Consider the following 26,308-nt stretch of genomic DNA (forward strand, 5'->3'; position numbering starts at 1 on the left):
TTCAGTTTTACGCTTTGTTGGTACAGTTACTATGGTTTGTTTTTATTTTTCTTCCTGTTATTTTTACCTATCTGATTTCATGCATAGTTGTTTTATAGGTTATGTAAACAAATAAAATATCGGTATATTTTATGTGATATAAAAAAACATACACCTAACCATTACAATTCAGTCATATATAAATGCAAATCTGTATACTGCAAGGAATGAACAAAAACACAGAAAATGTGTGTCAAACTGGATGTAAAACTAATTCTTTTTCATTCTGTAAGTATGTAGTCATGGCAGTACTATGTAATCGTATGACAAATACATGTTTGTTCTAATATACAATACAATGTTACAGTTTATATGAAAAACATATTCTTTTCCATTTGCATTTACAAAATGCTGCATGATAGTATTACCCAACAGTATGACAAATATTTGATTTGTGCAAGTGTACAATAAAAACTTTTAACGTTATATGTAAAACATATTCTTTTTATCTGCACTTACAAAATGTAGTTATGACAGCACTACAGTACTATGTTACTGTATAACCTAAACACAACGTATACATGTATTACCTACAATACTTCAAGCTTCCCTTTTATATTCTATTTTATCTGCACTAACAAAATGCAGTAACGATAGACGACAGTACTATGTAACTGTACGCTAAATCATTTTTTACACAAAATTATTTTTTTTTGGTTATTTTTAGGATTTTTTTGCCAGCTTACCGTTTCATAAGAGACTCCACTAACAGACTGATCATCCACAGCAAGTATATGATCTCCTCTCACCAATCTACCATCTCTATCTGCTGTACCACCTGGTGCAATGGATTGAACCACTATACCAGTAGGGGTTTCAGAGATCGCAAAGCCTAATCCTGTGAAAGAATATGACTATAGTTTTTCTTTGGTAGACAGATAGTTCTATTTAATATATGTGAGGTCCTGTAGCGTGTCATGCCATGGGAGATGAGATTTTGCTAGAGTTGGCTAATTATCTTAACACCAAGGGTGCTATAATTCAAAAAGTCTTGGAATAAAAAGCAAAAGGAAAACTATGCCTTTTATTAGTCATTGCTTACATTTGTTTCTCATTTAAATCTTATACAGCCCCATGACAACAATAAATATAAGTTACTTAACAAATTCAGAGTGATAATTTTTTCTCTCCAAGCATTAAACCTAATTTTTAAATACCTTGGAAATCCTTTACGAGCTTGATAACTCTGACGTCAGAAAATGGGCTCTGTCGTCCTCCAGAGCTGGAGCGTTTGGGAGGAGGAGGGGATTTCTCAGCGGGGATATCAGAGCTCTGCCTCCTATGGGATGAGGATTCTACTGAAGGAGTTTTCTTTAGAGGTTTATCAGCTCGTGCTTCCTTCTGCTGTCTGTGGAGTTTTTGAAGTAATTTAGAAAGACCTCATGGGCGCTGTCGGGTTATCACACAGGTGTGCAGAAATAAGAAAATAATTGAAACTGGTTAAATGAATATATACAAATATATATAATTGAACAAAAAACAACAACATAAAATTTTGTAAAAAAAACAATATATATAGATTCAATTTAATTATTATTTTTAACATATTGGGCTTTTTCTAAAAGTTTTATAGTTTGCTAATGTTGAACCGCTACTAATTAATATTCAAGTATTAGTTTAAGTACCTGCTACAAAAATATCACAATCCATATTAATTTCCTGGTATAATTTAAACTTTAAAACATTACATACACTATATTACTCCTACCTATTGATCACAAATAGAAGTTTCGATTTTGCATTCTTAATCACATTCGACGCAAGTTCGTGGTTGTTACGTTGGTTCAAAGGAACGTGGTTGATCTCCAGTAGTTGGTCGCCCACTTTGACACGCCCATCTTTACCCGCTGCTCCATTGGGGTTAACCCCAACCACAAATATCTGTTGTTGGGACCTAAGGGTAAAAGGGTAAAGAGTTAAAAAGGGGGTAGTTTTATTGGTATTTCCAAACTTAACAAAATTGTGATACATTTGTAGTTTTGTTTTATTGTGATGTAGTTTTGTTTTGCATTTGTAGTTGGGACCTAAGGGTAAAAGGGTAAAGTGTTAAAATTTGGTAGTTTTATTGGTATTTCCAAACTTAACAAAATTGTGATACATTTGTAGTTTTGTTTTATTGTGATGTAGTTTTGTTTTGCATTTGTAGTTTTAAAAACATGTACACATATATAATTGAATTTTTCTTTAAAAACCTAATAGTAGTTTGATACAATCTTTCTTTTACAATACAAGTTTGTTTAAAGTTACTGAGATACAATTTGTTCTTTACATAAAAAAATGAATATAATAGTGAGATACAGTATGTCTTTAACATTAAAATTTTTAACAATAATGACAATATAGTTTGTTGTTTTACATTCAAACTTGCATTGTGTAAATATTGATTTAAATCATTTCATGGTTGTTTATACAAGCATCTGTTCATTACCTTCAGGCAATATTATTCACTTAGCATACTTTAAAACCATTTTATTATGACTTAGTTAGGCTGTCTGTGATATATGAACACCTATTCAACAGCTTACAAACAAAAAACATGATTCATTCAATCACAAGATCAAATAAATTTGGTCCACTACAATAGTCACTATCCATACAGCTAAAACAACAGACTAAAAATCCCAAATAGAAAAAAATCTAGACCAGAAAAATCCCAAAATAACACAGAATTATAACAACACTGCATAACAATTAAGTTGTCTTACCTGTCTTTATTCCCAGCTAAGCTTAATCCAACACCAGCAGGGCCTTTTACCATTTCCACGACGTGAATTTCTCCGGGTAAATGTCCATATTTCCGCTCTGCTTTCACTGTTAGCAATGCAGAATAATAGTTCATGTTTCAAAAAAACGTTGTTGCAACATTTTTAAACAGTCGTAACAGCGCTGTTTATAGCTGGCCAACCAACAGTAATAGCTGTAAGTAGTCCCAAAGTGAGCTGTAGTCACGCTTGCATAAATGCCTCACAGCCATGTTAGTAATCTCATTAAAACTCATCAATCCTACAGCATGTGTGGCTAAAACAGCTCAATTAGGATTAACTAATGTTGCTTGAAAGCTAAAATCAAATGCCGCAGTTTGTGCATAACATGCACATAAAGCAATATATTGGTCCTAAATAACATATTACCAACACAATTATACAACACAATTATACATATAGTCTTTTACTACATAATATACAACATTGTATGTAATTGACATTTTTTTTGTAGATTAAACTGAGTTTTATTTTCACACATTATTCATGTAAATTGGCATATGTTTTATGTACATATTCAAGTCAGCACAGCTAAAATGTTAAAGAATGTCAAATTAAAATAACGCATTAAGCATAAAAAATTGGAAATCGTTTCACTTCTAATGCGCTTGTTTTTTCATTCTGTTGATTTTCAGTATTACTTTACATAAATTATTCAATTGAGATTAAACTTACCAATTTCTGACTCTTCTTCTGGCTGGGGTGGGGGAGGTTCCTACAGATAAATAGAAGTCATAAAATATATAATTTAACTCTGTTCGGTGCAGCTTTCGTGCATTCTAAGAAGCCTCACTACAAAATAAGCCAGTGGTTTTCAACACAAATTCCCCATTTCCAAATATGCTACTCTGCAACTTGTAAGATGTGTATTTTAAATATGTCTTACATTTTTTTATTTACCTAAATAATATAAACACCATAATTTAAACAACTGTAATACAATGCCTTGAATTCTGTTAAAAAATAAATAACTAAAAATATCTGCTATAAACACAACAAATAGACAGTTGTAAGATTCTCTGAATTCCAATGCCTTGTACTGTTATCAGTATAATATCACTGAAAACCACTGGAAAAGGCATAACAAACCAATAAGTCAAAAAGTGCATGGAATACCACCTCAAAACACATGCATAATATTCAGTTTTCACCAAAACTACTAACACATAATTAAAACAGCACAGTTTAAGTCAAACATAAGTTAAAGTGTAACTCATGGTACATGTAACATATAAGTAAAATAAAGTGAACGCAGCTTTAAGCCTGTGAGGTTAAAAACTTTGGTTTATATTTTATTATATGTATGATTAATTTTTATTCAGTTCTAATGTTAGAGCTCTTGAATATGAATAGTAATGTATGGGTATACAGACAATAATTTTAATAAGGTTTATTTTGTGCAGTACGCGTTACTTTAAACTAAGAATGTTTTTTACTAGTGCTATTGCTTTGATTTTGGATTTTATGCAAATACAGTTAAACTGTTTAATAGAATAACTTAGCAAAATATGTGGGAATCTAAATCATATTAGATACTGCAGATATTACCCATTAATATATAATGTAAGTCAAAATATGTTTATGAAATATTTGAAACATGAAGTTGGTATTACACATATTTATGGAAATGAGGTTAAGAACATAGAAATGCGATAAAACATGCAGTTAGTGGGGAGAACAGCACACGATGACAGCAAAGAGCATGCAAAACGCGTGACAATGCTCACCATGAGTTTTCCACCAGTAAAGTGAGTACAGCTTTTGCTGTTAAGGATTATCTGACACCAAAATCAGTTGCATGTTAAAATATTAAAAGAATTTCAACAGGCATAACTTGCTCTATCTATATGGTGGTCTTATAGGTAAAAAGCTAGAGGTTCTGGACCTATTTTTCGTATTTTATTCTATATAGGTGAGCTCCTACAGAAAGATATGCCACGGACTTGGATTTAGGTCAAAGTTGGCTTATTTTGCAATACATTACTTTAAATTGGCAAAAGGGTATTATGTATTACTACACACTAACAAAACAGGTAAATAGGCAGAACTATTTGAATTAGACAGATAAATTGCAGGAATTTATTGGTATAGTTAAATCAATTTAAAGATTTTTTCTAGTTTGCTTTAACTAGTTTCAACCTATTGCCAAAATAAGTAGATGGTACAGCTAGCTTGCTAGATGACCAACTTTAAAGCTAAATATAAATTTTCAAACTATTTTCAAACAATCAAGTTAAAAATCATTAGATTTTGACTGATTTTTGCAGCTAAGCAAAAGCAACAGCAAACATATTCACACCACTTTAAAACAACATGGATATAAAATATTAGTAATAGTATTAGACATTTTTGAAAAATGTTTTAATGTTTGTATAACCTGAAATGGTCTTAAAATAACACACAAGAAATGCATGCAATGTTGAAGTTTCGAACCTAATATTTTTTATAACCCTCTAGCTTTTCTTTTCTTTTTTTCGTATGGTTTTAAAATTGATTTAAAATAATGCAATGGGCCAGTGTCCAGTGATATATTGCCACTGTTATAGACATATTCCAGCCATATTAAACTGTTTAAGATGTAGAAAAATATTTAGTCCCCTATCAAAAGCAAAAATGTTTTTTTTTTAATTTTACTTAATTTCAAATCTTCGTTACATAATTTAAAATTTTATATAACTTTATTTCTTTTTAGATAACTTTAAATCTTTTTTACACTTTCAAATCTGTTGCTTAAAACACTTAAGTAAGAGTTAAGTTTCCATTCCCAAATAGCCTGACATGTTGTTAATGGATGGACTTATGCACGTTTGTTGCATTCGGTTCACACCAGGCAAAACGCACCCCATGCACGATGCCTACCTGTTTTGGATGCCCGACAAACGTTTGAACATGAAAGACAACGTGCACGCCCGCTTTTAATATTGCCTCCACTGCTCCCTCGTGTGTTGCGTTACTTAAATCAACCCCATCAACCTAGAAATAAAGTTAAAAAAATATTTTTACACCATGTATTATATAATTTTTAGGTTATTTTTTAGGTAACTTTTTAATTAATTTATAGATTTTTTAAAAATTACTTATTAAATACATTTTTAAAATAATTTTAAAATATTTTTTTGATAGAAATTTAAGAATTTTTTAAACTAATTTTAATCTACAAGGTATTTCTATGCCTTAATATCATGAAATGCAATAATATAAATATAAATTACAATGTTTTTGTATAACTTTATTAAGCAAACACATTCACTCATAAAACACATAGTAAGACATCTTACTTTTAAAATTTTGTCGCCCGGTTTCATTTCACCATTCACATCTACTGGACTTCCTTCTATTATTTCTTTGATGAAGATTCCCTGAACAAATGTGAATATAAGACAGAGAGCAATATAAAAAAGTGTTTGGCAACAATTTAAAATAATAAATTAAAATTTTATAAAAGTTTTATTTACTAAAAATTTAAAGAAGCCTCATAAATTCAAACATACAAACTAAAACTGTGAAAGTTTTACGTCAACAGAATATAAATATGTTCTTCAAAAAAAAAACATTAAAAAACTGAACCTACATCAATAAGGTCTCCATTATCCAGTGATATTTGTTGCTGTGAGTTTGCATTAATATTTTTCCCACCAACAATACTGATGCCAAGTGATTGACCTGCTTCTCTACGTATGTCAACTCTGTTAGAGAATATTTAAAATTTAATGAAAGACACAAATCGTCGTAAAGAAACAATTGTACACCAGACGAAAGGTGTAACCGGCACAGATGACAACAAATAGAAACATACAAAGTAACAAACACTCATACAGAATAACAGGTAGTAATAGACAGTTAGAATACCATACATAATAACAGCCCAAAACTTAAATTACTCGCCTCTTTGTAGAACCCCACAAACTGGAATCAAGATAAAACTTTGAAGCGTCTTGAGGTTGCTGTCCATCTGTGTTAGAAGATTAAATGATTGGAATCAAATAATTTTAATAATCTTAGAACAGACTGCAAAGATCTCAAAGAACAAAGAATATCAAGACCAAATCTAACAGCCAAATTGGCCTTATTCTCCGGTCCCTGACAAGTTGTGCAGTTTTTTGTAAAATATTTATTTAGGTCAAAAATGTCAGCCAAACAAAAAAATCACCAACAAAGTTACAAATGTGTTAATACATAAGCAGACAATAGAAAAACAAAGAATATCAAGACCAATTCAAACAAGCCTGAACTAAATCCCAGGCCCTGACAATGACCCCACTAACTAAAACAGAAAACCAAATCAAAATTGCAAATAAATAAGTAAACATTGAAACATGCTGACGAGAAACTCACTTTGCATTTCAAATACAGATTTAAGTGCCGCAAAATGATCAACTCTTGATGGAGTTTTCGGTGTCCGACGATCTTCATCAACATCTGAGTCCTCCGGAACAGGAAGTCCAAGTTTGAATGCCTCAATGTATTTTTTAGGGATGTAGGCGATCCTGGGAGCAAAAGTTTGTGAGTAATCTGGTAACAATTAATTTATAAAATATTTGTAGTTTACTTAGATTATATTTCTATGTTTATCATGGCCTCCCTTAACGTGTTACCATTGTTTATATTATTATTTATTTATACCAGTCACAGTGATATTATGGGCAAAAAAAATTAGTTTACGTTTCTCTTTTTAAATTTTTCTACAAAAATATCAAAAAATCAACAAATTATGTAAACAAGAAATTATAATTTTGGAAAATCCATATAAAATAAATAATATTCCCCCAAATTTTAATCTTAAAAAAATTTTACTTGACATCTGCGCTGTAAGCTGAATGGTTCCGGATTAGCGAGCGTGCTTGAGCGGCCCCTAATCCCGTAGCTGAGTCGTTATTAACACGCCGAATCATGTCCCCTATGTTTGGCTCCCCTGCCCGTGCAACAGCGCCTCCAGTGATAACGGAACGAACAATTAAACCGTCGCCTTCCTTGTCGGGTGAGACAGTAATACCTGTGTGGGGGTTGGAATATAGGGTGATATTATGAACTTCCTAAAGGAGTGGTTCTTAAACTACATGTTGCCACACATGATTTACAGTGTTACATCTTCTTTTTTGCACAATATAGTAGGGTTGCGGAAGATAGGACAGTTTTTTATTTATTTTCTCATCCCATTTGATAGTAAACAAAGAACAAAAGGATTATAAATTGTATCTTAACGATTTCAATAGACCGTTGTTATTTGTATAAAATGGGATCAGGATATTTGGTTTTACTTAGCGAAGTAATACCAGGTCTAATGCCTAAATAAATACCATTGACGATGTATGTGTCTTTGTCAAAAGTAAAAAAATCTCAACCAACCAAAAGAATTACTTACAAAGTTACAAATGTGGTAATACGTAAGCGGGTACAAGGTGTATAACACAAGACACCCAAATTACAATAAAATTATATGATCTAGACATTACCACACCGCATATACCCTACAATACATACCTAAACTTGATTTTCCTTTCGACATTTGAACAATTCGTTCAAACCCGTCGATCGGAGGTTTTGGTTTCGGTTTCTCGGGTTCAGCTGTCTGCCATGAGGGGGCAGTATAACCCACTGGTTTTGGGGGAACCACTGGAGCAGATGAGAACACCTCTGAAAAATAAAATGTAAAAGTGAATACCATAAAAAAGGTGTAAAAAATTTTTTTTATTAAAATTAATATGAGTTAAAAGTTGAATAAATATATTAATCACTATAAATACTATTTTAAACTCGTTTTTCAGCATAAAAAAAATAATAAATTAAAACACTTATCCATGAAAACTTTACCTTGCTGCCTGATAATAGGTTGTTGAGGTTCTTCCTTGCGTTGTATTGTGTTTGCTGTCACTGCTATAGCTGTCATTCCTGACATCTGGACTTGCTTCACTTCAACCTTTTGACTGGGGATGAAAATATCATGAAAAAGAAATGGTAAATTTTGCAGAAATATTGACAGAAACGGGATTTTATATTGGGACTTTGAAGTCTAATGCAAACACTTAAGCGTTAGATTAAACAATTTAAATAAATTAAAAAAAAAACAATAAAAAAATAAATAAAAATTTGGTTAAAAGTTTAGGTTAAAAAAAATATTTAAATGCAAAAATCTTAGTGTTAAAACCAAAATATAGAACCATAATGCTGCAATTTTTTAAACAAAAATTACCACAAACTATAAGACAAACCGGTATAAATAAATAAAATTATATAAAATAAACAAAGTAAATACTTGGCAGTGGTGACAGGGTTGGTTTCTGATGAAGACAAACGCGCAGGTCTGTTGTAATCTTTAACTGGGGCAACATAAATAAAGAAAAGTTAACTAAACCATGCATGAAAACACATATGATGAGATTTATAAAAAAGCATGCAAATTTTGGATAAATGAATGTAGGAAAATTTTGTATACAAAAGATCAAAAGTGATTAAAAAATATGAAAATTAAATTACTAGCTGTGCAATTGGTTTTGAAACAATTTTTGAGATAAACTAATACCTTTGCATACGGTTTGAAATATTTTTTGGCTTAAATTAATTTTAAAACAAATTTTGGTTTGAATTACTGTAAAACTGATATAACTTAACTGTATAACTGATTAGTTTAAATTTTAACTGTTTAAACAGTTTTTCTGAAATTTAGGTTGAATTGCTGGTTGTATAATTAATTTGAAGTTTATTACCTGTGTATTTGCCTGACTGAGTGCGGATAACATGGGGGGCAGCAGGTGGGCTTTCAGGGGGTGTTTGGGGCTGCGGAGGCTCGTAACGCTGGATTGGGGGTTCGTAAGATTGTTGTAGGGGTTCGGAAACAATTTGGGGCTGCGGAGGCTCAAAATGGTGTGCTGGGGGCTCGTAACGAGGCGTTGGGGGCTCGTAGCGGGGTGTTGGGGGTTCGTATTCTGGGGTTGGAGGCTTGGGTTCAATATGGGGTGGAGGGGGTGGAGGTCCCGGTAGTTTGACTTCCATTTCAACGGGTGAGGCAGAATACTGGGAGTCAGAGGGCATGGGGTAATGCTGCATTTCCTGGGAAATAAAAAAAAATAATAAAAAATGATCTCTTTCGTTAAAAATATAGAATAGATTAAAAAATTATGCCTAGAAAGGGGTTTTCTAAAACCAAGTGTCACCTATTGTAATTAACAAATAACTAATACACTAATAATCAACAAAAAATATTCATTTTGTTTGTTTTGGAAATGGTAACTTGCGACACAAAAAATAAATCTGAGAAAACAAACTTAAGGATATTTATTTATTTGTATAAATTGAAAACCTCACCTGCGATGTGGAAGATGATGAAGAGGAAGACGATCTGACTGATGGAGGTCGTGGAAGAACGGGTGTTCTTACTTCCTCTTCTTCTATGTTAAACAAAATACAAAACACAAAATTAAGATCTATATAAAAATTAAATAAACATATATATACTGTTTTTAATGACATATTTTTAATATAAATATATTCTCTGATTCTTAAATTAGGATTTAGGGAAAACCGGCATGTTTTCAAATTTTAGTAAAATCTGGAAAAAAACCACATGTTCCAACACAAGAGAAACTTTTTAAAATGCAGTATATTTTACTCATATTATGCATATTCACTTTAGTGCAGCCCAAGTAAGACTTTTTTTGCTTGCTTTCCTATATTAAAACAGACATTTTGCATACAGTCAATAGAAAATTGATATTTTTCCACCAACCTACTGCATCTTCACTGTCAGAACTTGGTGGAACTCTGAACATTGGACGTGGTTTAGTTACTCCAATCAATACACGACCTTGTGGTACAGCCTGAATATGGGAATATGTAGGATTTCATTTTAAACAGAACATATGAACTGGGTTATGTTAAGTGTATTTATGGCAAAAATATTAGAATTTCTGAAAAAATTGTCTGTTTTTAGAAAACGCCTGTGCAAATAGAGCTTAAAATAACCAAACTTTGGTTTCATTATTTATTCGGAACGAATTCGGATCTTATTTATAAAATAAACTAAATCTCTTAAAATAGCATGACCAAACTGATTCAACTTTCTAAAGAGAAAAAAAAATTATTTTCCTTTTTTTTATTCAGCTTGTTACCTTCAAGATATGAAAAAATTATCAAACTTAAACCCACTACCTTTAAAACACGGACAGCCTGGTCAAGGTCAGCAAACTGAAGCGATTTATCGTTAACGAATATAAGTCGATCACCAGGTTCAAGTCGGCCATCTTGTTGCGCAATACCCCCATCCACTAAAGACCGAACAAGGACTGCTGTTTTGTCTTCATGTAACGGGTCCTGGAATTCAGAAATTTTGTATTTATTTTAAAAAAATTATATGCTTTTAAATTATACCTCTAATCTTAATAAAAGCAAGATAAATATATAAATATATTTAGTATTCACAATATCAGTCAAAAATTATTAGAATTTTTGCACTTACAAATAAAACTAATTTTGGCTGCCTAACAGACAATTTCTCGTGAATAAGTAATATTTTGGGGCTAAAATAGAAATATTTGAAAAATATAAATCAAAAATTAAACAGAAAAGATATTTTTTAAAACAAACCTGAAAATCCAGGATACTAAACCCCAGACCCCGATCACCCTTTTCAAGTTCAATAACAGTGACTTCATCTTCCCAAGCACTGTTTAATTGTTCTTGCTCTAAAATTACAAAAATTAAACATAAAATTTTTTATTACAAGTGTTAAATGAAATGAAAAAATCGCTCCTAATTGATGCATTTTTGCCAAAGTTGTGCTGTTGTTCTAATGAATTGGCCACTTGATGCAAAAAGTTCAATTTAAACACCATGTGTGTTTTAAGACTTATAAAAATAGTAGCCCTCTCTCTCGGTATAAACCATACACTAAAATTATAAAAGCCTACACATCAAATATCATAAAATACTATATGTAAAAAAACACATCAAAATATAAAAAAATCATATAAGAGTACAAGAGAGACTGACAATGCCAGTTAAGTTAAAAAAAAATGTTATTATACAATTGGTTGGACTTGATTTTTGTCTGTTGTTTACACCAGATAAAGGTATAGTTCACCATTTTTTGGGGAAGTTTCCACATCTGTTTCATCGCTGTCACTAACACTACTTTGTGGATGGAACTGGTTGACTGGGGTCGGCAACTCTGATTCATATACTTGGTTCTGCATTGGTGGCATCTCAGGCAAGTGCTATGAGACAAGGGAAGTCAATAATAGGAATACAGACATTAAGTTATAGCGAATAGACATAAGTAAAAATTATAGTTCTATTAATTTATAGCCTGTAAGCATAGGGTACAGTTTCAAAAGGAATATTATTCACCCTGGGGTTAAGTTGTGGAAAATGATATTTTCACACCTTTCTTTAATTGAAGCGACAAGCTAATTTTTGTTTTCAACCTTTAAACACACACAAAAATACAATTTAAATATATATAATTTAAAGGTTGTTTCATTTATGAGCACACTTATAAGTTTTTATGTTGCAGTTATTACAAAGCACATAAAAAATCTGTAAGATTTACAACAATTTTACAGACAAATTCTACCTTTAAAATCTAACCAGGCATTAGAAAACAAAATACAATTTTAACCCTGTCTCAAAAAAACTGTTTCCTGTTTCTCCTAACTATACCATCTCACTCTAACTTTCCCTACACACTGTGTTATGATGCAATTCACTTTTCTAATTGCTGCACATATGCCAAGTTCAATGAAGCTGAAAAGCTCATTTCAAACGATCAATATGCCACTGACTGTTAAAGAGAACAAAACCCAAACTAGGGGATTAATTATTTAAAAGAACATAAAATAAAATTCATTTGCGCCATGGCTGGAAAAAGTCAGTGGTATTTTAATATTTTATGGGATATGTTGAACTTTTGTAGGAAATTGAAAAAAAAGGTATAAACAAATTTTTTAATATTAAACTTCTAAAAAATACATTAAAAAGTCCTTACTTTTTTAGGCAAATTAAAATACAATTTTTTTTTAAATACAATTTGAAGTAACTGAAATAATACAATAAAATGTATGCAAACTGTAAAAGAACATGTATATTTAACAAAACTAGTTTCAGATGTTTAATTATGGGTGTGCCAGTAATTTATGATGGCACAATATCACTCAGAAACTTGTAATTTGCAGCTCCACCCACAGGTGGGGAGTTCTGTTGTAAAATAATTGTGTAATAAAATGTGAATAGGACAACATGTGTTACATCATGGTAAAAACTGTTTCAGGCTTATGTTTAGAAAAGCTAGAAAAGATTTAAAAGCAGTAGTAACCTTTAAAACTATTCTGTTACTTCTGCTACCAGGCATAATGTAAATAACCTTTTAACTGCTCATCTGGTATGAAAAATTGTAATATATTTCCAATGTTTTCCTGTTATACAGTAAGACTTCATCAAGAAATGTTATGAAGTCTAGTTTGAAACTATGTGAGCTGGTACTTAGTCCCGACAATTTTAAAACTACACATATGTCAATATTACTTGTTAAGTTGCTATAGGCTGCTTCACAAAAAATATCAAGTTAGGTGTATTACAAAAAATCATTTCATCCTTTATTTAAAACGCTCTTGAATGTACATTGAGGTTCAATCTTGTTTTTGCAGTTTCTTTTGTAATTTTTTATTTTTCTGTGAAATTTATTTTTTCTATTTAGTTATTTTTTTCTCTTTTGTAATTTTTTTTCTGTAAAATTCATTTTTTTTATTTATATATTTTTCCTTTTTCTTTTCTTTTGTAATTTTTTTTCTGTGAAAACTTACCATCTGGATTTGTGAGATAGAATCCTGTGATAATGATGAGTCAGATGATGTATCATCATCAACATTTTCATGAGCGGGAGGAATTATATTCATCGGGTCTGGGTGGAAAAATGTTGGAATTTTTAATTTAATTCTGAAATTGTTAAAAACACTTGGAAACCTAAGCAAGTTAGTTATAAATTTGAATTTTTTTTTAATAAAGGGTGGAAAGATATTTAAAATTTAACATTCAGGTGCAAAAAAGCAAATTTTCTGGATAGTTTCGACACAAACATTACTACACACATGTATATGACACATTTTCTAACAATCCGATTTAAAAACTAAAACCATTGCAAGTAATGCCAGAAGTTGAACATTTATTTTTAAAAATTTATTAAAAAAAACACAAATAAAACACTAACCGTTTATTGGCGGCATTTTCATCTCCAAAAAATCTCCATCTTTCTCCTCGAAAACGACTGAATCCCTCGCAGGATCTCGTGTCCAATGCTCCTTAGGTCTCGCACACACCATACGGACTGTAAGAGGAAGCTTCTTGAGGATGACAACCACTTCTACGTGGCTTAAACCAAGTAAATGGTTGCCGTTTACTTCAAGAAGTTCGTCACCAGCTTCAAGCTTGTTGCTCTGCCCAACTGGCCCTTCAGGAAGAATGGACCTGGTGTATATTTAGAAGGGTAAGTAAGGGTGGTTTTGTTTGCAGTTATTTCATTTTTGGTTTTTGCTAAAGTATTTTCTAATGCTTACGTGGGCTGCAAGTTAAAAATAATTTATAATTATGAAATTATTGCTTCAGGTAGCACTGGGTGGGTATGTAGCCACTAGGCAGTCATTTTGTGTTTGGTCATTGCATCTTTTCTCACTTTTTTGGTATCTGCATAATTTTATTACGTATTTTTTAGATACCAGACAAATGATTGTATGCTGCTGTAGGCCAAAACTAAAATACTATAACAAGACAAAAAGCGGATTAAATTAAAAATGTTGCAATTTTTCATAAAATTTATGCTGAAATTGCTAAATATAGTTTAACAAACAGAATGAAATGGGTTCCTATTTTTAGGCAAAAACATTCTAATATTTTATAATATTATAAAAAATCTCTATTTTTCTTACCTTATATAATGATGTGGCATTTCATTCTCATCCACTGTGCCCTCCAAACTTATACCAAGTCCACTCAGGTAATTGTATTTCTTTAGTTGAGCAATCTAACAGTGATAAATGGGTGAGGCATTGGTACAAGAAGTTAATACAAAATTACTACACAGTTACATTTTAGGCAGTAGCAATAAAATTACCCCATTTTTTTAGTTATCAGTTGGTATTTGGTACACCAATAAAAAAACTTTAACCTTAAAATAAATAAATATTTTTAGGAGCAAACTACAAAAACACAATTTTTTTGACATAAATAATTTTGCATTTGTTTTGCACTGGTTGGACGCTACTGAAAACGAAAATTGCGACAATAAATAATCATAGATTCTATTTTACGATATCTAAATACATATATCACACTATCTACCACAATATCACACTGAGGTCCCATCACCACCCTCCACTTCTGTTTAATCCTTTCTTCTTCATCAGGACTCAACTCTTGACCTGGGAACAAAATTGACAACCTTATAATTACCTCTGGGATTTGGGACATTATTTATGTCGTTCACATATGAGATAGGAGTTTTGGCCTTTTATTGGGGTCACATAAGGGTGAAATTGAGTGCCATTTTACCCTGGTGAAGACTTACTAAATAGGACGTCAAAATGTCATTAGCAAAATTCTTGCCCGAAGAGTCAAACTACAAATATAATATTCCTGGCAGCAAAAAAAACATGTTTTGGGGTCACAAATACAAAAAAGTATAATTGGATCAATACTGTGGTAAAAAGGGAACACGTATTGTTGTTATTTTAGCCTAATATGGGGTGGCAGGGTAGGGAGGCCTACCATGGAATTTTTGCACTGTGTCAATCAGTAAATATTGCAACAAAGTTTGTTTCACAGGATTGTGTGTCTAACTATCACTGCCACAGTTATACTCAATGTCAATTGAGGTGTAAAACATAACTCACCAAACTCTTTTTCTTGCTGAAGTCTTTCATTCACAATTTGTCGGGATACAGGTTGTGACTTATTTTGCTGTAAACAAAAAAAAAACAATTTAAAAAAATATCTAAAAAAAATAAAACAAAAAAATATAAAAAAGTTGTTTACAATAAAAATCTCCAAATAATCAAAAATTCCTTTAAAATTTCAACAAACGTTAAAAAAAACAATTATAAATTACTTAAACACCCATTTGCACAAGTTACTTACAGTTTCGTTTCTGTTGGTAGTCCTTGCAAGAGTGAGTCGTACAACCACACCAGTTGATCGTAAAACTTCCACAGCTTGATCGCTTGATACATCATCTCCATCCAATCTTTTACCATCAACCTGGAAAGTTAAAAAGTTGTTAAATTTTGTTGCTTTTTTGTAAAATCTGGGTTGACATTGTTAAAATGTAGGTACACTCATAGTTGTTAAATATAGGGAAAAGTCTGGGGTGACATTGCTAAAAAGTAGTTATACTCATAGTTGTTAAATATATGGAACATTCTAGGGTGACATTGTTAAATGCAGTTACTTATATAGTCATTTACACATAAAGAACTGTATTAGTGATTGTGGCAATGTATTTTAAGTTAACTCTGCAGATCAAATTGGAATTTTTGAATGTTGCACAAAGTAGCTTTTGTGCATAGTTATGCACCAAAGTACTTACAGCGATCAGTTTGTCCCCAGGACGAATCCTACCATCAATATCAGCTGCAGAACCAGATGATACCCCCTTCACATATATACCAGGTGTACCGTTGCGATTTTGGTCTTCTGTAGTTTATGAAAATAAAAATATGAAAAAAACAAACTATTACTTCAATGAAATCCAATGAAATCAGGGCATCTGTATAAAGCAAATACAAATAAAATCTCATTTTCAAAAAAATTTTATTGAAAAAATTAAAAACAGTTTTGGTATTAATTTGTGTATTTTTTGTAAAAAAAAGCAAGACTTTTTTAAATTTATGTTTTTGTTAACTATAATACCTGGGAGGAAGCCAGCAATAGTAATTCCAAGACCCTTGGCATCCTTCACTAGTTCTACATCAAATATTTGAGCGTCAGCTGGGAGGGAATTTTCTTCTTGGCTGCTACCTATGTAACAAGGACATATATGCGTTTATAGGAGCAAACTATGTTAAAAGCAGATCTGGTTAGGTAAGGGCAGTTAGTCGTACAGTCGTGTGAAATGGTTCAAACATATTTGTTTTTAAAGTTTATAGATTAATGCAGTACAAAGGTACTGTGTAAATAGTATTGACACTTATGTATGTGTGGTGTAATAACAAAACAAATAAAACAGAAAAATGTGCTTCATGTGCATACAGCCAAACAGGATTCAGATTAAATGAAATTTTGCTATTAGTATAAATCCATTAAAAGTAACAAGACTTTATTTCAATAGGTTTTGACACATACATTGGGAAAACTTGGGCAACCAATTATAAAAAATACCTTTGGTTAAATATTTATAAAACTGAATACTAAAATTTGGTAAAACTACTCACTTGAATAGGAAGAATGTGAGTCATCCTCAGAAGATACAGATCCTCTTTCTCCTGCATCTTGTTTATCATCCTGAAGATCATCATTTACATCATCATCATCATCAACAGGCCCTCGAGCCACAATCAGTCTGTCGTGAAATCATTGAAAGTAAAAAAAATAACCAATTTTGGTAAAAACTAAAAAAATTTCGAAAAGCGTGTTAACTACAGATTACTAAATAACACAACACAGAACATCAGCAATAAAGGTAAAAATTTTAAAAATACGCATATTTCTACCATAGCATAAATTTAATATAAAAAAGTTGGATAGGAAAATATTACCCATATATAGGTATATAAACCACAGAAATGGAAAAGCAGTTATATAACCACAAGCAAAACTGACCTATATATTTGTTACACACAACATATAAACAGTTTACCTAACATGAGCTCCACACTGTCTCAGAACCTGCGCCACCTCCTCGGACCCCATGTTCATCAGGTCCTCCTCCCCGATCCTGAGAATGTGATCCCCGGACTTCAACCTCCCATCCTCATGAGCTGCTCCTCCAGGAACAATAGTCTTCACCACCACTCCTCCAGTTGATCTTCCTCCAACAATCCCGAATCCAAGTCCTCTTCCATCGTTGCGAAGATCAATCGTCTCCACATCGGTCCATTTTGTGTCCGGAGGCTGTATGTATGACATCATAATTGTAATTATTAAACGAATGTTTAAACTTTTGGGGTAATGCGCCAACTCTGGACTAAATGTGAGGTCTCTAGTGAGCCTGGTTTTGGAAACTCACTCATACAGAATAAAATACCTGAGTTATACATGAATTTAAAATGTTTATATAGTTGGTAAAATCGATTTACTTATTTAAAACACCAAACACTTTTATTTCTGTGCTTTTGCTTAAAAATCATTATTGACTTAAAGATAATTACTTTTCACACATAGTATAAAACACAGCCAATGTTTACACCATGTTTAGTAATATTAAACCATATCTGGACAAACATAAACTTACCATGCCTGAGGCTTGGGATAGAGAGCTTAGAATAGATGATGACCTTGACACCTGTGACCCCTCCGCTGATAAGTGGCCTTGTGATTGGGGAATCCCCCCTCGTGCTACCACAAGTTTGACCGTCCCTGAGAAGCAAAGGGCGAAATAATATAACAAATTTAATACCAACTTGCTGTTGATTTCGTAACTTTTACTGCAATGTTTAAAGTTTACAGTCAGGATAGGAATAAGCAGAACAAATTTTACGGTTAGAACTTAGTTCAGTCATTTGTTTTTTTGATGTGTGTCGCAATTTAGACAAAAAGCAAAAACAATTTGCAATTTGAAAATTGCAATCTACTTATTCGAACCTGGTTAGTTTTTTTTTTAAATTTTACCTTTTACTTTCTGCAAGATTCCAATTGCTTGCTGATGCGATATAGTTTGTGTTAGTGGTTGGTTGTTTATGACAAGTATTTGATCACTTTCCTTCAACCTACCATCCCTGTCAGCCACTCCACCAGACCTGATGTCCTATTGAGATTGAAAACACTATGGTTAATTGGATAAAAACAAAATGTATTAGATCAGCTTTGTAAAACAAGGTCAATGATTAGAATATTGATTCTTTAATTAATCTCACAATGATATATAACATAAGAAATGTATGTCGTGCTACAATGAGATAATACACTCCAAGTCCCAATTGATTTGGCATCGAAGATTTAGGCATACTTGGCTTATTATCGCGACACGCGACAGCCAGAGTGCTACAGCTCATTTTAGTGACAATTGGGTTAAAGCAATGTCGGTTAGGTGTTTTGCCCAAGAACACATTTGCCTTTTAGTATCGAACTTTGAACCCGATATGTCAGTATTCTTCTGTCTTAATCGCATAACCACTTAGCCACGGTGCCAAACTAATTTTATTTTAGTTTTTTTACAAGATAGGTCTAACTATTCCAACAAAACTTCATGTTTCCAATAAAAAACATACAAACCTGTACAAATATTCCAAGGTCACCCCTGTGTTCTGACTTCAACCCAACCACACTAAACCCAAGTCCTTCGTTCTCCGATTTAAATATTTCAATCATTTCTGTCTCCCTTCCTTGCGCAGCAGATTCAATAAATTCTTCCAAATCTAAGTTCAAACAGTGTATTCTAATTATTCTGTGTGTGCGAGACCTTTTTCAATGACCTGGGATTTAGCTAAGATTTGGCACATTACCACAACACCCCAATGTTAATGGTAAGTACTGTTATATATATATGTGTGTGTGTGTTTGATTTTGCATTGATTCTAACTGTAACTATTTGCTTTTTAAGTACTTTACACAGTATTTTTGTGCTGTATTGACTGTACTCCAATTATTGAACCATCAATAAATTTAGAATTATAAATTATTCATGCAAATTTTCTGTTTATAAACAAGAACAGATCCATGTATTAAACAACTGTACAAAAGCTAATAAAATAGAACTAATTCATTTTCGAGAAATTTAACACATTGACAAATGAGAAACACTTAGAAATAGAACGGTATACCTCCATTTCTACCATTAAACATTGAACTATCGTTTTCCACCTCTTTACCATCAACCACCAACCCACCATTCTCGTGTGAAAACTCAACATTGTTGATGTCGAAGTCATCTTTTTTTACCTGTCGATTACATAATGTTAGTTCAATACACCAATGGTTGGTAATGTAAGTAATTACAACAAAAATTACAACCTACTACAAGAGTTACAAAACCTGAAAATTTAAAGGTAATTTAGTTCTTAATTTAAATGTATATTAACACTTTCGGCGCCAATCTACGTATATATACGTTTAAGTAACAGTGGTTCCCGGTGCCATCCCACGTATATATACGTTTTAGCATTTTTTCATTGTTACGAGTGCCGCGTTGCATTTAAACTAATAGTAAACCACGTATATGTACGTACGGTCGATCTAGGCTGCATTGAGACTAAATGCGAACGTCTGCTTTGAGATTACGTTATTTTTGACCAATTAGCTTGTGACTCTGCGATCAGCTGTTTCTGACGATTTTCAAGTATATTTTACGCAATATTACTAGTTTACAATGTTTTCACTGCTGGAATATTTACGGATAATGGTTCAAACTTTAATGATTTAGTGTCTGATCATTACAATTATGATGTTGTGAAGTTTTGTTTTGTTTAATACTTATTCTTCCGGCTCTAAAGAAAAGTGAAGTTATGGATACATTGGTAGTGATGTTATACGTCCACACAAACGGAAAAACATGGATACGTCACTGTTTCTTGGATTCCTGTTGCTTACTGTTGTATAATTTGCAACTTTCAATTGTAATTCATGGCTTATTAAAAATTTAATAAAATCCTAAATTCTTGCGGCACCCAGTGTCCGATTGTTCAAATTAGTGCGGCGCCGAAAGTGTTAATAAGCATATTATTTATAGCAGTAGGCCTGCAGTACAAAACTTTAACATTTTAAAAGTATAAAAACAATAGGACATATATATGACTAATAAAGTAACATTTAAAGATGGACAATGATGAAAACACCTCTTTTTTAAGTTGTTGTATTGAAGCTTGAAGTTGTGCCATCTTCTTAAACAGCGGACTCTCCATTAGTGACTTCATAGCTTCTAGTTCAGCATCATTGGAATAATCACCTTGCCTTTTTAACTGGTTTTGAATCCGTTTAATAATTAAAGCTGCTTTTTCAAGCTCTTCTTGCGACGGCATGATGCTTGAAGTCACCAAAGTCACAGATTTTAGTTTAAAAATTCAGTGTCCTAAATTTACCAAACACAAAATTAAATTTGATTAATTTTTTAACCGGTTAAGATCTAAGCAATGCATTTCACACATTTTCCTACAAATACACGTCACATTCCATAAATCTCATACAGGCAAGCTGCCAGCTGACACAAAATATTACTACAGTACAGTACACGCCCTCAGCTACTCACACCCAATTAAAATGTTTTACTAAAATTTAAATACCAATAACCACATAAATATATTTAAACACATGCCTATTTATTAATTATTTGAGTTCTAAATTCCTACTTTGACTTGGGAGTGTCCATACTTGAAATCGCGGATCAAAGTAAATACTTTTCTATTGTATAGGATCTCTATGCTCGTCACGCTCTATTTGATTTCAAGAAAAATAAATAAATACGTCAGAATTGATATAATATGCTTTGGTAAATCTAGTGTGCATATTAATATGTTGTGCTTATTATTATTTGCGTGTTTAGTAACACTTTAAAATGCTCAAAAATACGCACAAAATACAATCCGGAACGATATTTTCACAAACACCTCAGCTCCCTAAAAATATTTTGTCACGTGGTTTGCACGCGTGATGTATTAATCGTTGCGCTCGAGTGATTCCCATTGAGAAATTTTGTCATGAGATGCATAGGAGATTGTTATATGTGTAACAAGATTTGAAATTACGTCTTATAGAAGTTGTTGTTCATATCTCCATTGTATGTAATGTATAATCAGTATTTACGAGAACTCGTTATGCATATTTACAAGCATTCGTTATACAAAATCAATTGCTTTTATATTCCTACAGCATAATGTCTTTAGTATATGATAACTTGCGACTTCACGTCACAAACGATGCTTTTTACATTGAAGCACTTAACGCTGGGTCAGAGGATGTTCTTGTTATTGACCGAATCAATTTTGAAATCGAATTAATTTCAAATCGAGATGACATTCCACCTTCTCTAGCCGAAAGCAAGGTATTATTTTGTGTATTTTCTACAAAATTCAACATTAAACATCATTTTATTTATAACAGGCAATTCATGCAATATTTGGAGTCATAAACTTAGTTGGCGGTCCGCATTTAATCGTTGTCACAGGCAGATCTCGTGTTGGAGACATAGCTGGTCATACTATATGGAAAGTTACAGAAACAGAGGTTCTACCGTATCGCAAATCTCTTCTAAATCTAAACGAAGCACAGGTTTATATAATTTAAAATATTTAAACAAAAATTTTTAAAACAAATTTGCTAAAGTTTTGGTACAGTATTCATTGATAAAAAAACTAAAATCACAACCATTTTAAATATTTGTTTGTACCTAACTTTAAAGTTTCTATCAATTTGCAGACATCAGACAATGAGACTTACCTTGCCCTGCTCAACAATGCTTTGTCATTCAAGGATTATTATTTCTCTACAAGCTTTGACATCACACACTCCATGCAGAGACTTGCTTTAGCTGATGCTGGTTTTTTGTTGGAACCACTCAGTACAAGGGCGGACCACAGGTTAAAATATAATTTAAAAAACAATATATTGTCGTATTTGGCCGGTTTTATAGTGCATATAGTGGTTTTCATCAATAGAATATATTTTAACAGTAAATTTACACCATTATCTGTTGTAGATTTGTACTTTACTAGTCTAATTAAACAGAAATACAGCAGACTACCAATCTGGCTGAATAGATATCAATAAATGTATATATATCTAAAGTCTATAGAGACAGAGTATAAACCACACTTTTGCTACTTGTACTAAAAATGACTTAAAATTTCAGATTTTTTTGGAACCGGCACGCTCTGCATGACTTTTTGGATCGACCAGAACTTAGCAAGTTCACGGTTCCTTTCATGCATGGTTTCATCTCCATCACATCTTGCTTCGTCCTCGGGAGGACTTTCGATCTGATCCTTGTCTCTAGAAGGAGCACCTTAAGAGCTGGAACGCGTTATTTTGTCCGGGGACTTGACAAGCAAGGAGATGCGGCAAATTTCGTCGAAACAGAGCAAGTCGTGGTGTATGCCAGACATATTTGCTCCCTGGTTCAAACCAGAGGTTCTATACCACTGTTATGGTCCCAGCGACCAAATTTAAGGTACATGAAATGCTAGGATTGTCAAAGTTGTACAAAAAAACAGAATTTACAATTTTTTATCAATTTCCCTCCAGGCGTATGAAACATTTCTGTGATTTTTATCATTATTTAGCATTTAAAACTCATGTGGCCATTTCAGTTTCCAGCTGATAATCCCAGTTACCTGATACATGAAACCTTTAATCGACTTTGCCCTGATGGTACGACGCACGATAATCAATATTGATCTTTTTGTATTGACAATGCACAAATATTGATCTGTGTATTGTATGGTCCATGTGCTCTAATGCTGGTATAGCCAGATCTGTTGCCATTTTAATCCTTTAAGACCTGCCATGTGTTCGTGTATGTAAAACAATCAGAACACAAAATGGTATATATAGGAATAAAGAGCATTTATATGTATGTTGTGTATAGTAAGCTAACCATTATAGAAAACTGTAGATGTTAATTGAGTTGTCTTTATTTTAGATACAAACCACTGCCAAAGCTTGTAGAAGACCGAGCTCTTCATTTAGCATCATTTAAATCTCATTTCGACTCACAAATTATCACATATGGAAAGCAGGTAACATGCTGTAATTGCAAAAAATAAGACAAATATGTTTTATTCTAGAAAATGTTTTAACTTCCCTTGCTACATTAAATACAGAATGTTGAGTCCTTGCGTCGGGAGAATGATAATAGTTTAATTGCGAGGATCATTTTATGCTTAAATCATTTAAGCGTAAAATAATATAATAAAAAATGAAATATATGAAGTGAACTGGGAAACTAATTTAACAATAGTCTTTAGTTACCACATACAAAAAAGAATGTGTTTGTCTTAATACTAATAGTTTAAATACAGATGGTGCTGAACCTTGTGAACCATAAGGGAGTAGAACTGACTTTGGCACAAGCATTCTTGGATGCTGTGAACGAAACCAACTCTAAGGACATAGGTTACGATGCATTTGATTTCCACGGACAATGTGGAGCAAACCACTGGGATAGGCTGAGTATACTCATAGACAGAATTGCATTGGACCAAGAACAGTTTGGTTATTTCATGCAGGTTGGTTTTTTGCCGTTTTTAGAATTGTTTTTGTGTTAGTGTTTTTTTAAACACAAAATTTTAAACAGTTTTAGTGTCAAGTTTTTGGTCAAACATAAATACACGTTCTTTACTAAAACTATGTTCTTTACTAAGACTATGTACTGTTAAGCACACTTTAAAGTTTTCCATTTGTTTTAATCTAAAACCTACCAATGATTAAAATTCCTACAAAATGAATGACTTTCGCTGATAATTATTTATCACCACAACAGATTATAATTAATAATTTAACATCATGTATGACAACATCCTACATCCTTTCATGATAATTTATATGGTGTATAAAGTTTTCTACTCTAATGAATAGCTATCATACATCATGCATAACTGTATGCCTTTGAAAGGAAGTACAGATGCTATATAGTCACTATTTAGATTTGATAGGTATATGATACGAGCGTTTGAACACTAAATTTAGTAAAAAAATAACTATTTGGTAACTTATAGTATAGAAGTTATTAAGTTAAGTATGTTCAGAAAATACATTAGCCTAATTGCTAAAATTTTGATTAAAAAAACTCTTACTCAAAAGTGATTGTAAATATTTTAAAAGCAGTATAAATTGACTGAAAATGCACAAAACTACTACTTTTTTACAAACTCTTCACAATGTTTTTCCAGAATCGCGATGGTACAGTGTTCATGAAGCAAACCGGTGTATTTCGGACAAACTGTATGGATTGTTTGGACCGTACTAACGTGGTGCAATCACTTATAGCGCGAGTCTCATTAACTAAACAACTAAAACAACTTGGAATTTTTAAGCCCGACTCAACCATTGAACAAGAGGTGTGGGGATTTTGAATTTTTTTTTGTTTTTTAGCAGTCAATATTAGGGTGTAGGTATTTCTTTTAATTAAAGCATTTATTTAAAAGTTTTTTCTTTAATTTTAACTTCTTACACAAGTACAGAAAAGGAAAATCATTTTTTAAATTCCAAGCCAAATTATATACACCTCTAAGCAGGCTTTAAATATAATTGAATTGAAGTTAAAAACTATGAAACAAAATATACCGGGAAATCCCCATAATATTCTACCAAACTAAACCAGTTTAAATTCATAACATTCGTTTAACAACAGGCTGAGCTAGACTACACATTGAAGCAGATTTGGGCAGATAACGCGGACTTCTGCTCACGCCAATACGCTGGCACTGGTGCTTTGAAAACAGATTACACACGGACTGGTAAACGTACAAAGTTTGGTCTTTTGAAAGACGGGTACAACTCTGCAGTACGTTATTTGAAAAATAATTTCTCCGACGGTTTTAGACAAGTAAGTTTAAAACAATCTTTTTTTCTGAAAATATTTATAAATGCATTTTTAGGGTAAAGGATCTCACGATATTTTTATGTGTTTTTGCATGGGAATATATGATTAAAATGTTACTGAAAGCTAAGCCAACTGTTCGAAATTTAAAGCTAAAAAATTTAAAACATATCTTCTTACCACATGCATACCATTTTGCATTTTTGTATTATTTTATTAAACCAAACTTACATTGAGTAATAATTTCATCCCAGGACTCCATGGATCTTCTCCTTGGCAACTTTTGCGTCTCCGAGAGCACTTCCTCTCCTTTCCCATCACCAGAGCAGCGGAGGAGACCTGTCCTCCTCTTCCTTATTTATCTCATCTTTTCAGTCTTCGTCATAGTTGCTCTTCTTCCTGCCACCGGCTTTCTCGAGCAGCTTACATACGTCATAATATGGGCCCTTGCTACGTTGGTGGTGTCGTCATACGTATTGCGTCACGGCGTCGATTTTGTAAACAAACCAAACTTGGTTCACGTCAAAGAAAAGTTCGAATAAATTCGCGCGATTTTTTTTATTACGTCATACGTGATTTCTGCATCGTGACGTAACGCATTACGTCATGCGTTTAAAAAAACGTAGAGCAATTTTATTGCGAAATAAAAATTCTATTCCCGTTAGAAGACTATATTGTTTAACATTATAGTTGACATCGTGTGTGCTAAATATTGTAGGAAATATATATTATGTGATTTTTGTTATTCCGTGTTTTTGTGGTGAAGTTTTACGTTCTGTAGATTTGTGCATTAACCTTTCGAATCAAAGTTTAAAAATAAACCGATTTGCTGCCAAGACCA

The 26,308-nt window shown here is 32.3% G+C and overlaps 2 protein-coding genes across 5 annotated transcripts in view; one reads left to right on the forward strand and one right to left on the reverse strand.

Moving 5' to 3' along the window:
- The window catches only part of LOC149735791 (multiple PDZ domain protein-like), a 29,462-nt gene extending 8,433 nt beyond the window's left edge, over positions 1 to 21,029 (reverse strand). Inside the window, exons 1-36 of one of the 4 annotated variants that reach the window (XM_089878231.1) lie at positions 20,771 to 21,027; positions 19,760 to 19,877; positions 19,212 to 19,354; positions 18,609 to 18,744; positions 18,232 to 18,356; positions 17,638 to 17,891; positions 17,213 to 17,340; positions 16,692 to 16,799; positions 16,369 to 16,475; positions 15,921 to 16,040; positions 15,677 to 15,743; positions 15,126 to 15,205; positions 14,714 to 14,808; positions 13,999 to 14,255; positions 13,595 to 13,692; positions 11,878 to 12,010; positions 11,382 to 11,479; positions 10,947 to 11,108; positions 10,525 to 10,615; positions 10,104 to 10,183; positions 9,506 to 9,848; positions 9,055 to 9,118; positions 8,613 to 8,725; positions 8,283 to 8,435; positions 7,596 to 7,794; positions 7,137 to 7,288; positions 6,687 to 6,753; positions 6,373 to 6,487; positions 6,080 to 6,160; positions 5,661 to 5,774; positions 4,529 to 4,579; positions 3,477 to 3,516; positions 2,745 to 2,850; positions 1,748 to 1,933; positions 1,197 to 1,387; positions 726 to 877 (exon numbers count right to left, since the gene is read on the reverse strand). In XM_089878231.1, coding sequence (XP_089734357.1) covers positions 726 to 877; positions 1,197 to 1,387; positions 1,748 to 1,933; positions 2,745 to 2,850; positions 3,477 to 3,516; positions 4,529 to 4,579; positions 5,661 to 5,774; positions 6,080 to 6,160; positions 6,373 to 6,487; positions 6,687 to 6,753; positions 7,137 to 7,288; positions 7,596 to 7,794; positions 8,283 to 8,435; positions 8,613 to 8,725; positions 9,055 to 9,118; positions 9,506 to 9,848; positions 10,104 to 10,183; positions 10,525 to 10,615; positions 10,947 to 11,108; positions 11,382 to 11,479; positions 11,878 to 12,010; positions 13,595 to 13,692; positions 13,999 to 14,255; positions 14,714 to 14,808; positions 15,126 to 15,205; positions 15,677 to 15,743; positions 15,921 to 16,040; positions 16,369 to 16,475; positions 16,692 to 16,799; positions 17,213 to 17,340; positions 17,638 to 17,891; positions 18,232 to 18,356; positions 18,609 to 18,744; positions 19,212 to 19,354; positions 19,760 to 19,877; positions 20,771 to 20,953 — 4,710 coding nt within the window. In that variant the 5' untranslated portion in view covers positions 20,954 to 21,027. Of the gene's footprint in view, positions 1 to 725; positions 878 to 1,196; positions 1,388 to 1,747; positions 1,934 to 2,744; positions 2,851 to 3,476; positions 3,517 to 4,528; positions 4,580 to 5,660; positions 5,775 to 6,079; positions 6,161 to 6,372; positions 6,488 to 6,686; positions 6,754 to 7,136; positions 7,289 to 7,595; positions 7,795 to 8,282; positions 8,436 to 8,612; positions 8,726 to 9,054; positions 9,119 to 9,505; positions 9,849 to 10,103; positions 10,187 to 10,524; positions 10,616 to 10,946; positions 11,109 to 11,381; positions 11,480 to 11,877; positions 12,011 to 13,594; positions 13,693 to 13,998; positions 14,256 to 14,713; positions 14,809 to 15,125; positions 15,206 to 15,676; positions 15,744 to 15,920; positions 16,041 to 16,368; positions 16,476 to 16,691; positions 16,800 to 17,212; positions 17,341 to 17,637; positions 17,892 to 18,231; positions 18,357 to 18,608; positions 18,745 to 19,211; positions 19,355 to 19,759; positions 19,878 to 20,770 lie in introns of all 4 variants that reach the window. The other 3 variants (XM_089878230.1, XM_089878234.1, XM_089878233.1) reach the window with 3 other exon arrangements.
- A 750-nt stretch (positions 21,030 to 21,779) lies between these two features.
- Positions 21,780 to 26,308, forward strand: LOC149735793 (phosphatidylinositol-3-phosphatase SAC1-like). Its single transcript, XM_089878245.1, has 9 exons — positions 21,780 to 21,972; positions 22,032 to 22,199; positions 22,347 to 22,507; positions 22,780 to 23,097; positions 23,569 to 23,665; positions 23,948 to 24,154; positions 24,818 to 24,985; positions 25,279 to 25,473; positions 25,722 to 26,308. Exons 1-9 carry the CDS (start codon positions 21,805 to 21,807, stop codon positions 26,007 to 26,009), a joined length of 1,770 nt encoding a protein of 589 aa, XP_089734371.1. The 5' UTR covers positions 21,780 to 21,804; the 3' UTR covers positions 26,010 to 26,308.

The sequence above is a fragment of the Ciona robusta genome, chromosome 5, assembly GCF_009617815.1.
Source record: "Ciona robusta chromosome 5, ASM961781v2".
Lineage (NCBI taxonomy): Eukaryota > Metazoa > Chordata > Ascidiacea > Phlebobranchia > Cionidae > Ciona > Ciona robusta.

What these genes read in the sequence shown, in the direction of transcription:
- LOC149735793 (XM_089878245.1), top strand. Translation starts at nt 21,805, where the DNA reads ATGTCTTTAGTATATGATAACTTGCGACTTCACGTCACAAACGATGCT. An exon ending in AGTACAAGGGCGGACCACAG is followed by an intron (nt 22,508 to 22,779) that starts GTTAAAATATAA and finishes TTAAAATTTCAG; the next exon opens with ATTTTTTTGGAACCGGCACG. An exon ending in AGTTTGGTTATTTCATGCAG is followed by an intron (nt 24,155 to 24,817) that starts GTTGGTTTTTTG and finishes ATGTTTTTCCAG; the next exon opens with AATCGCGATGGTACAGTGTT.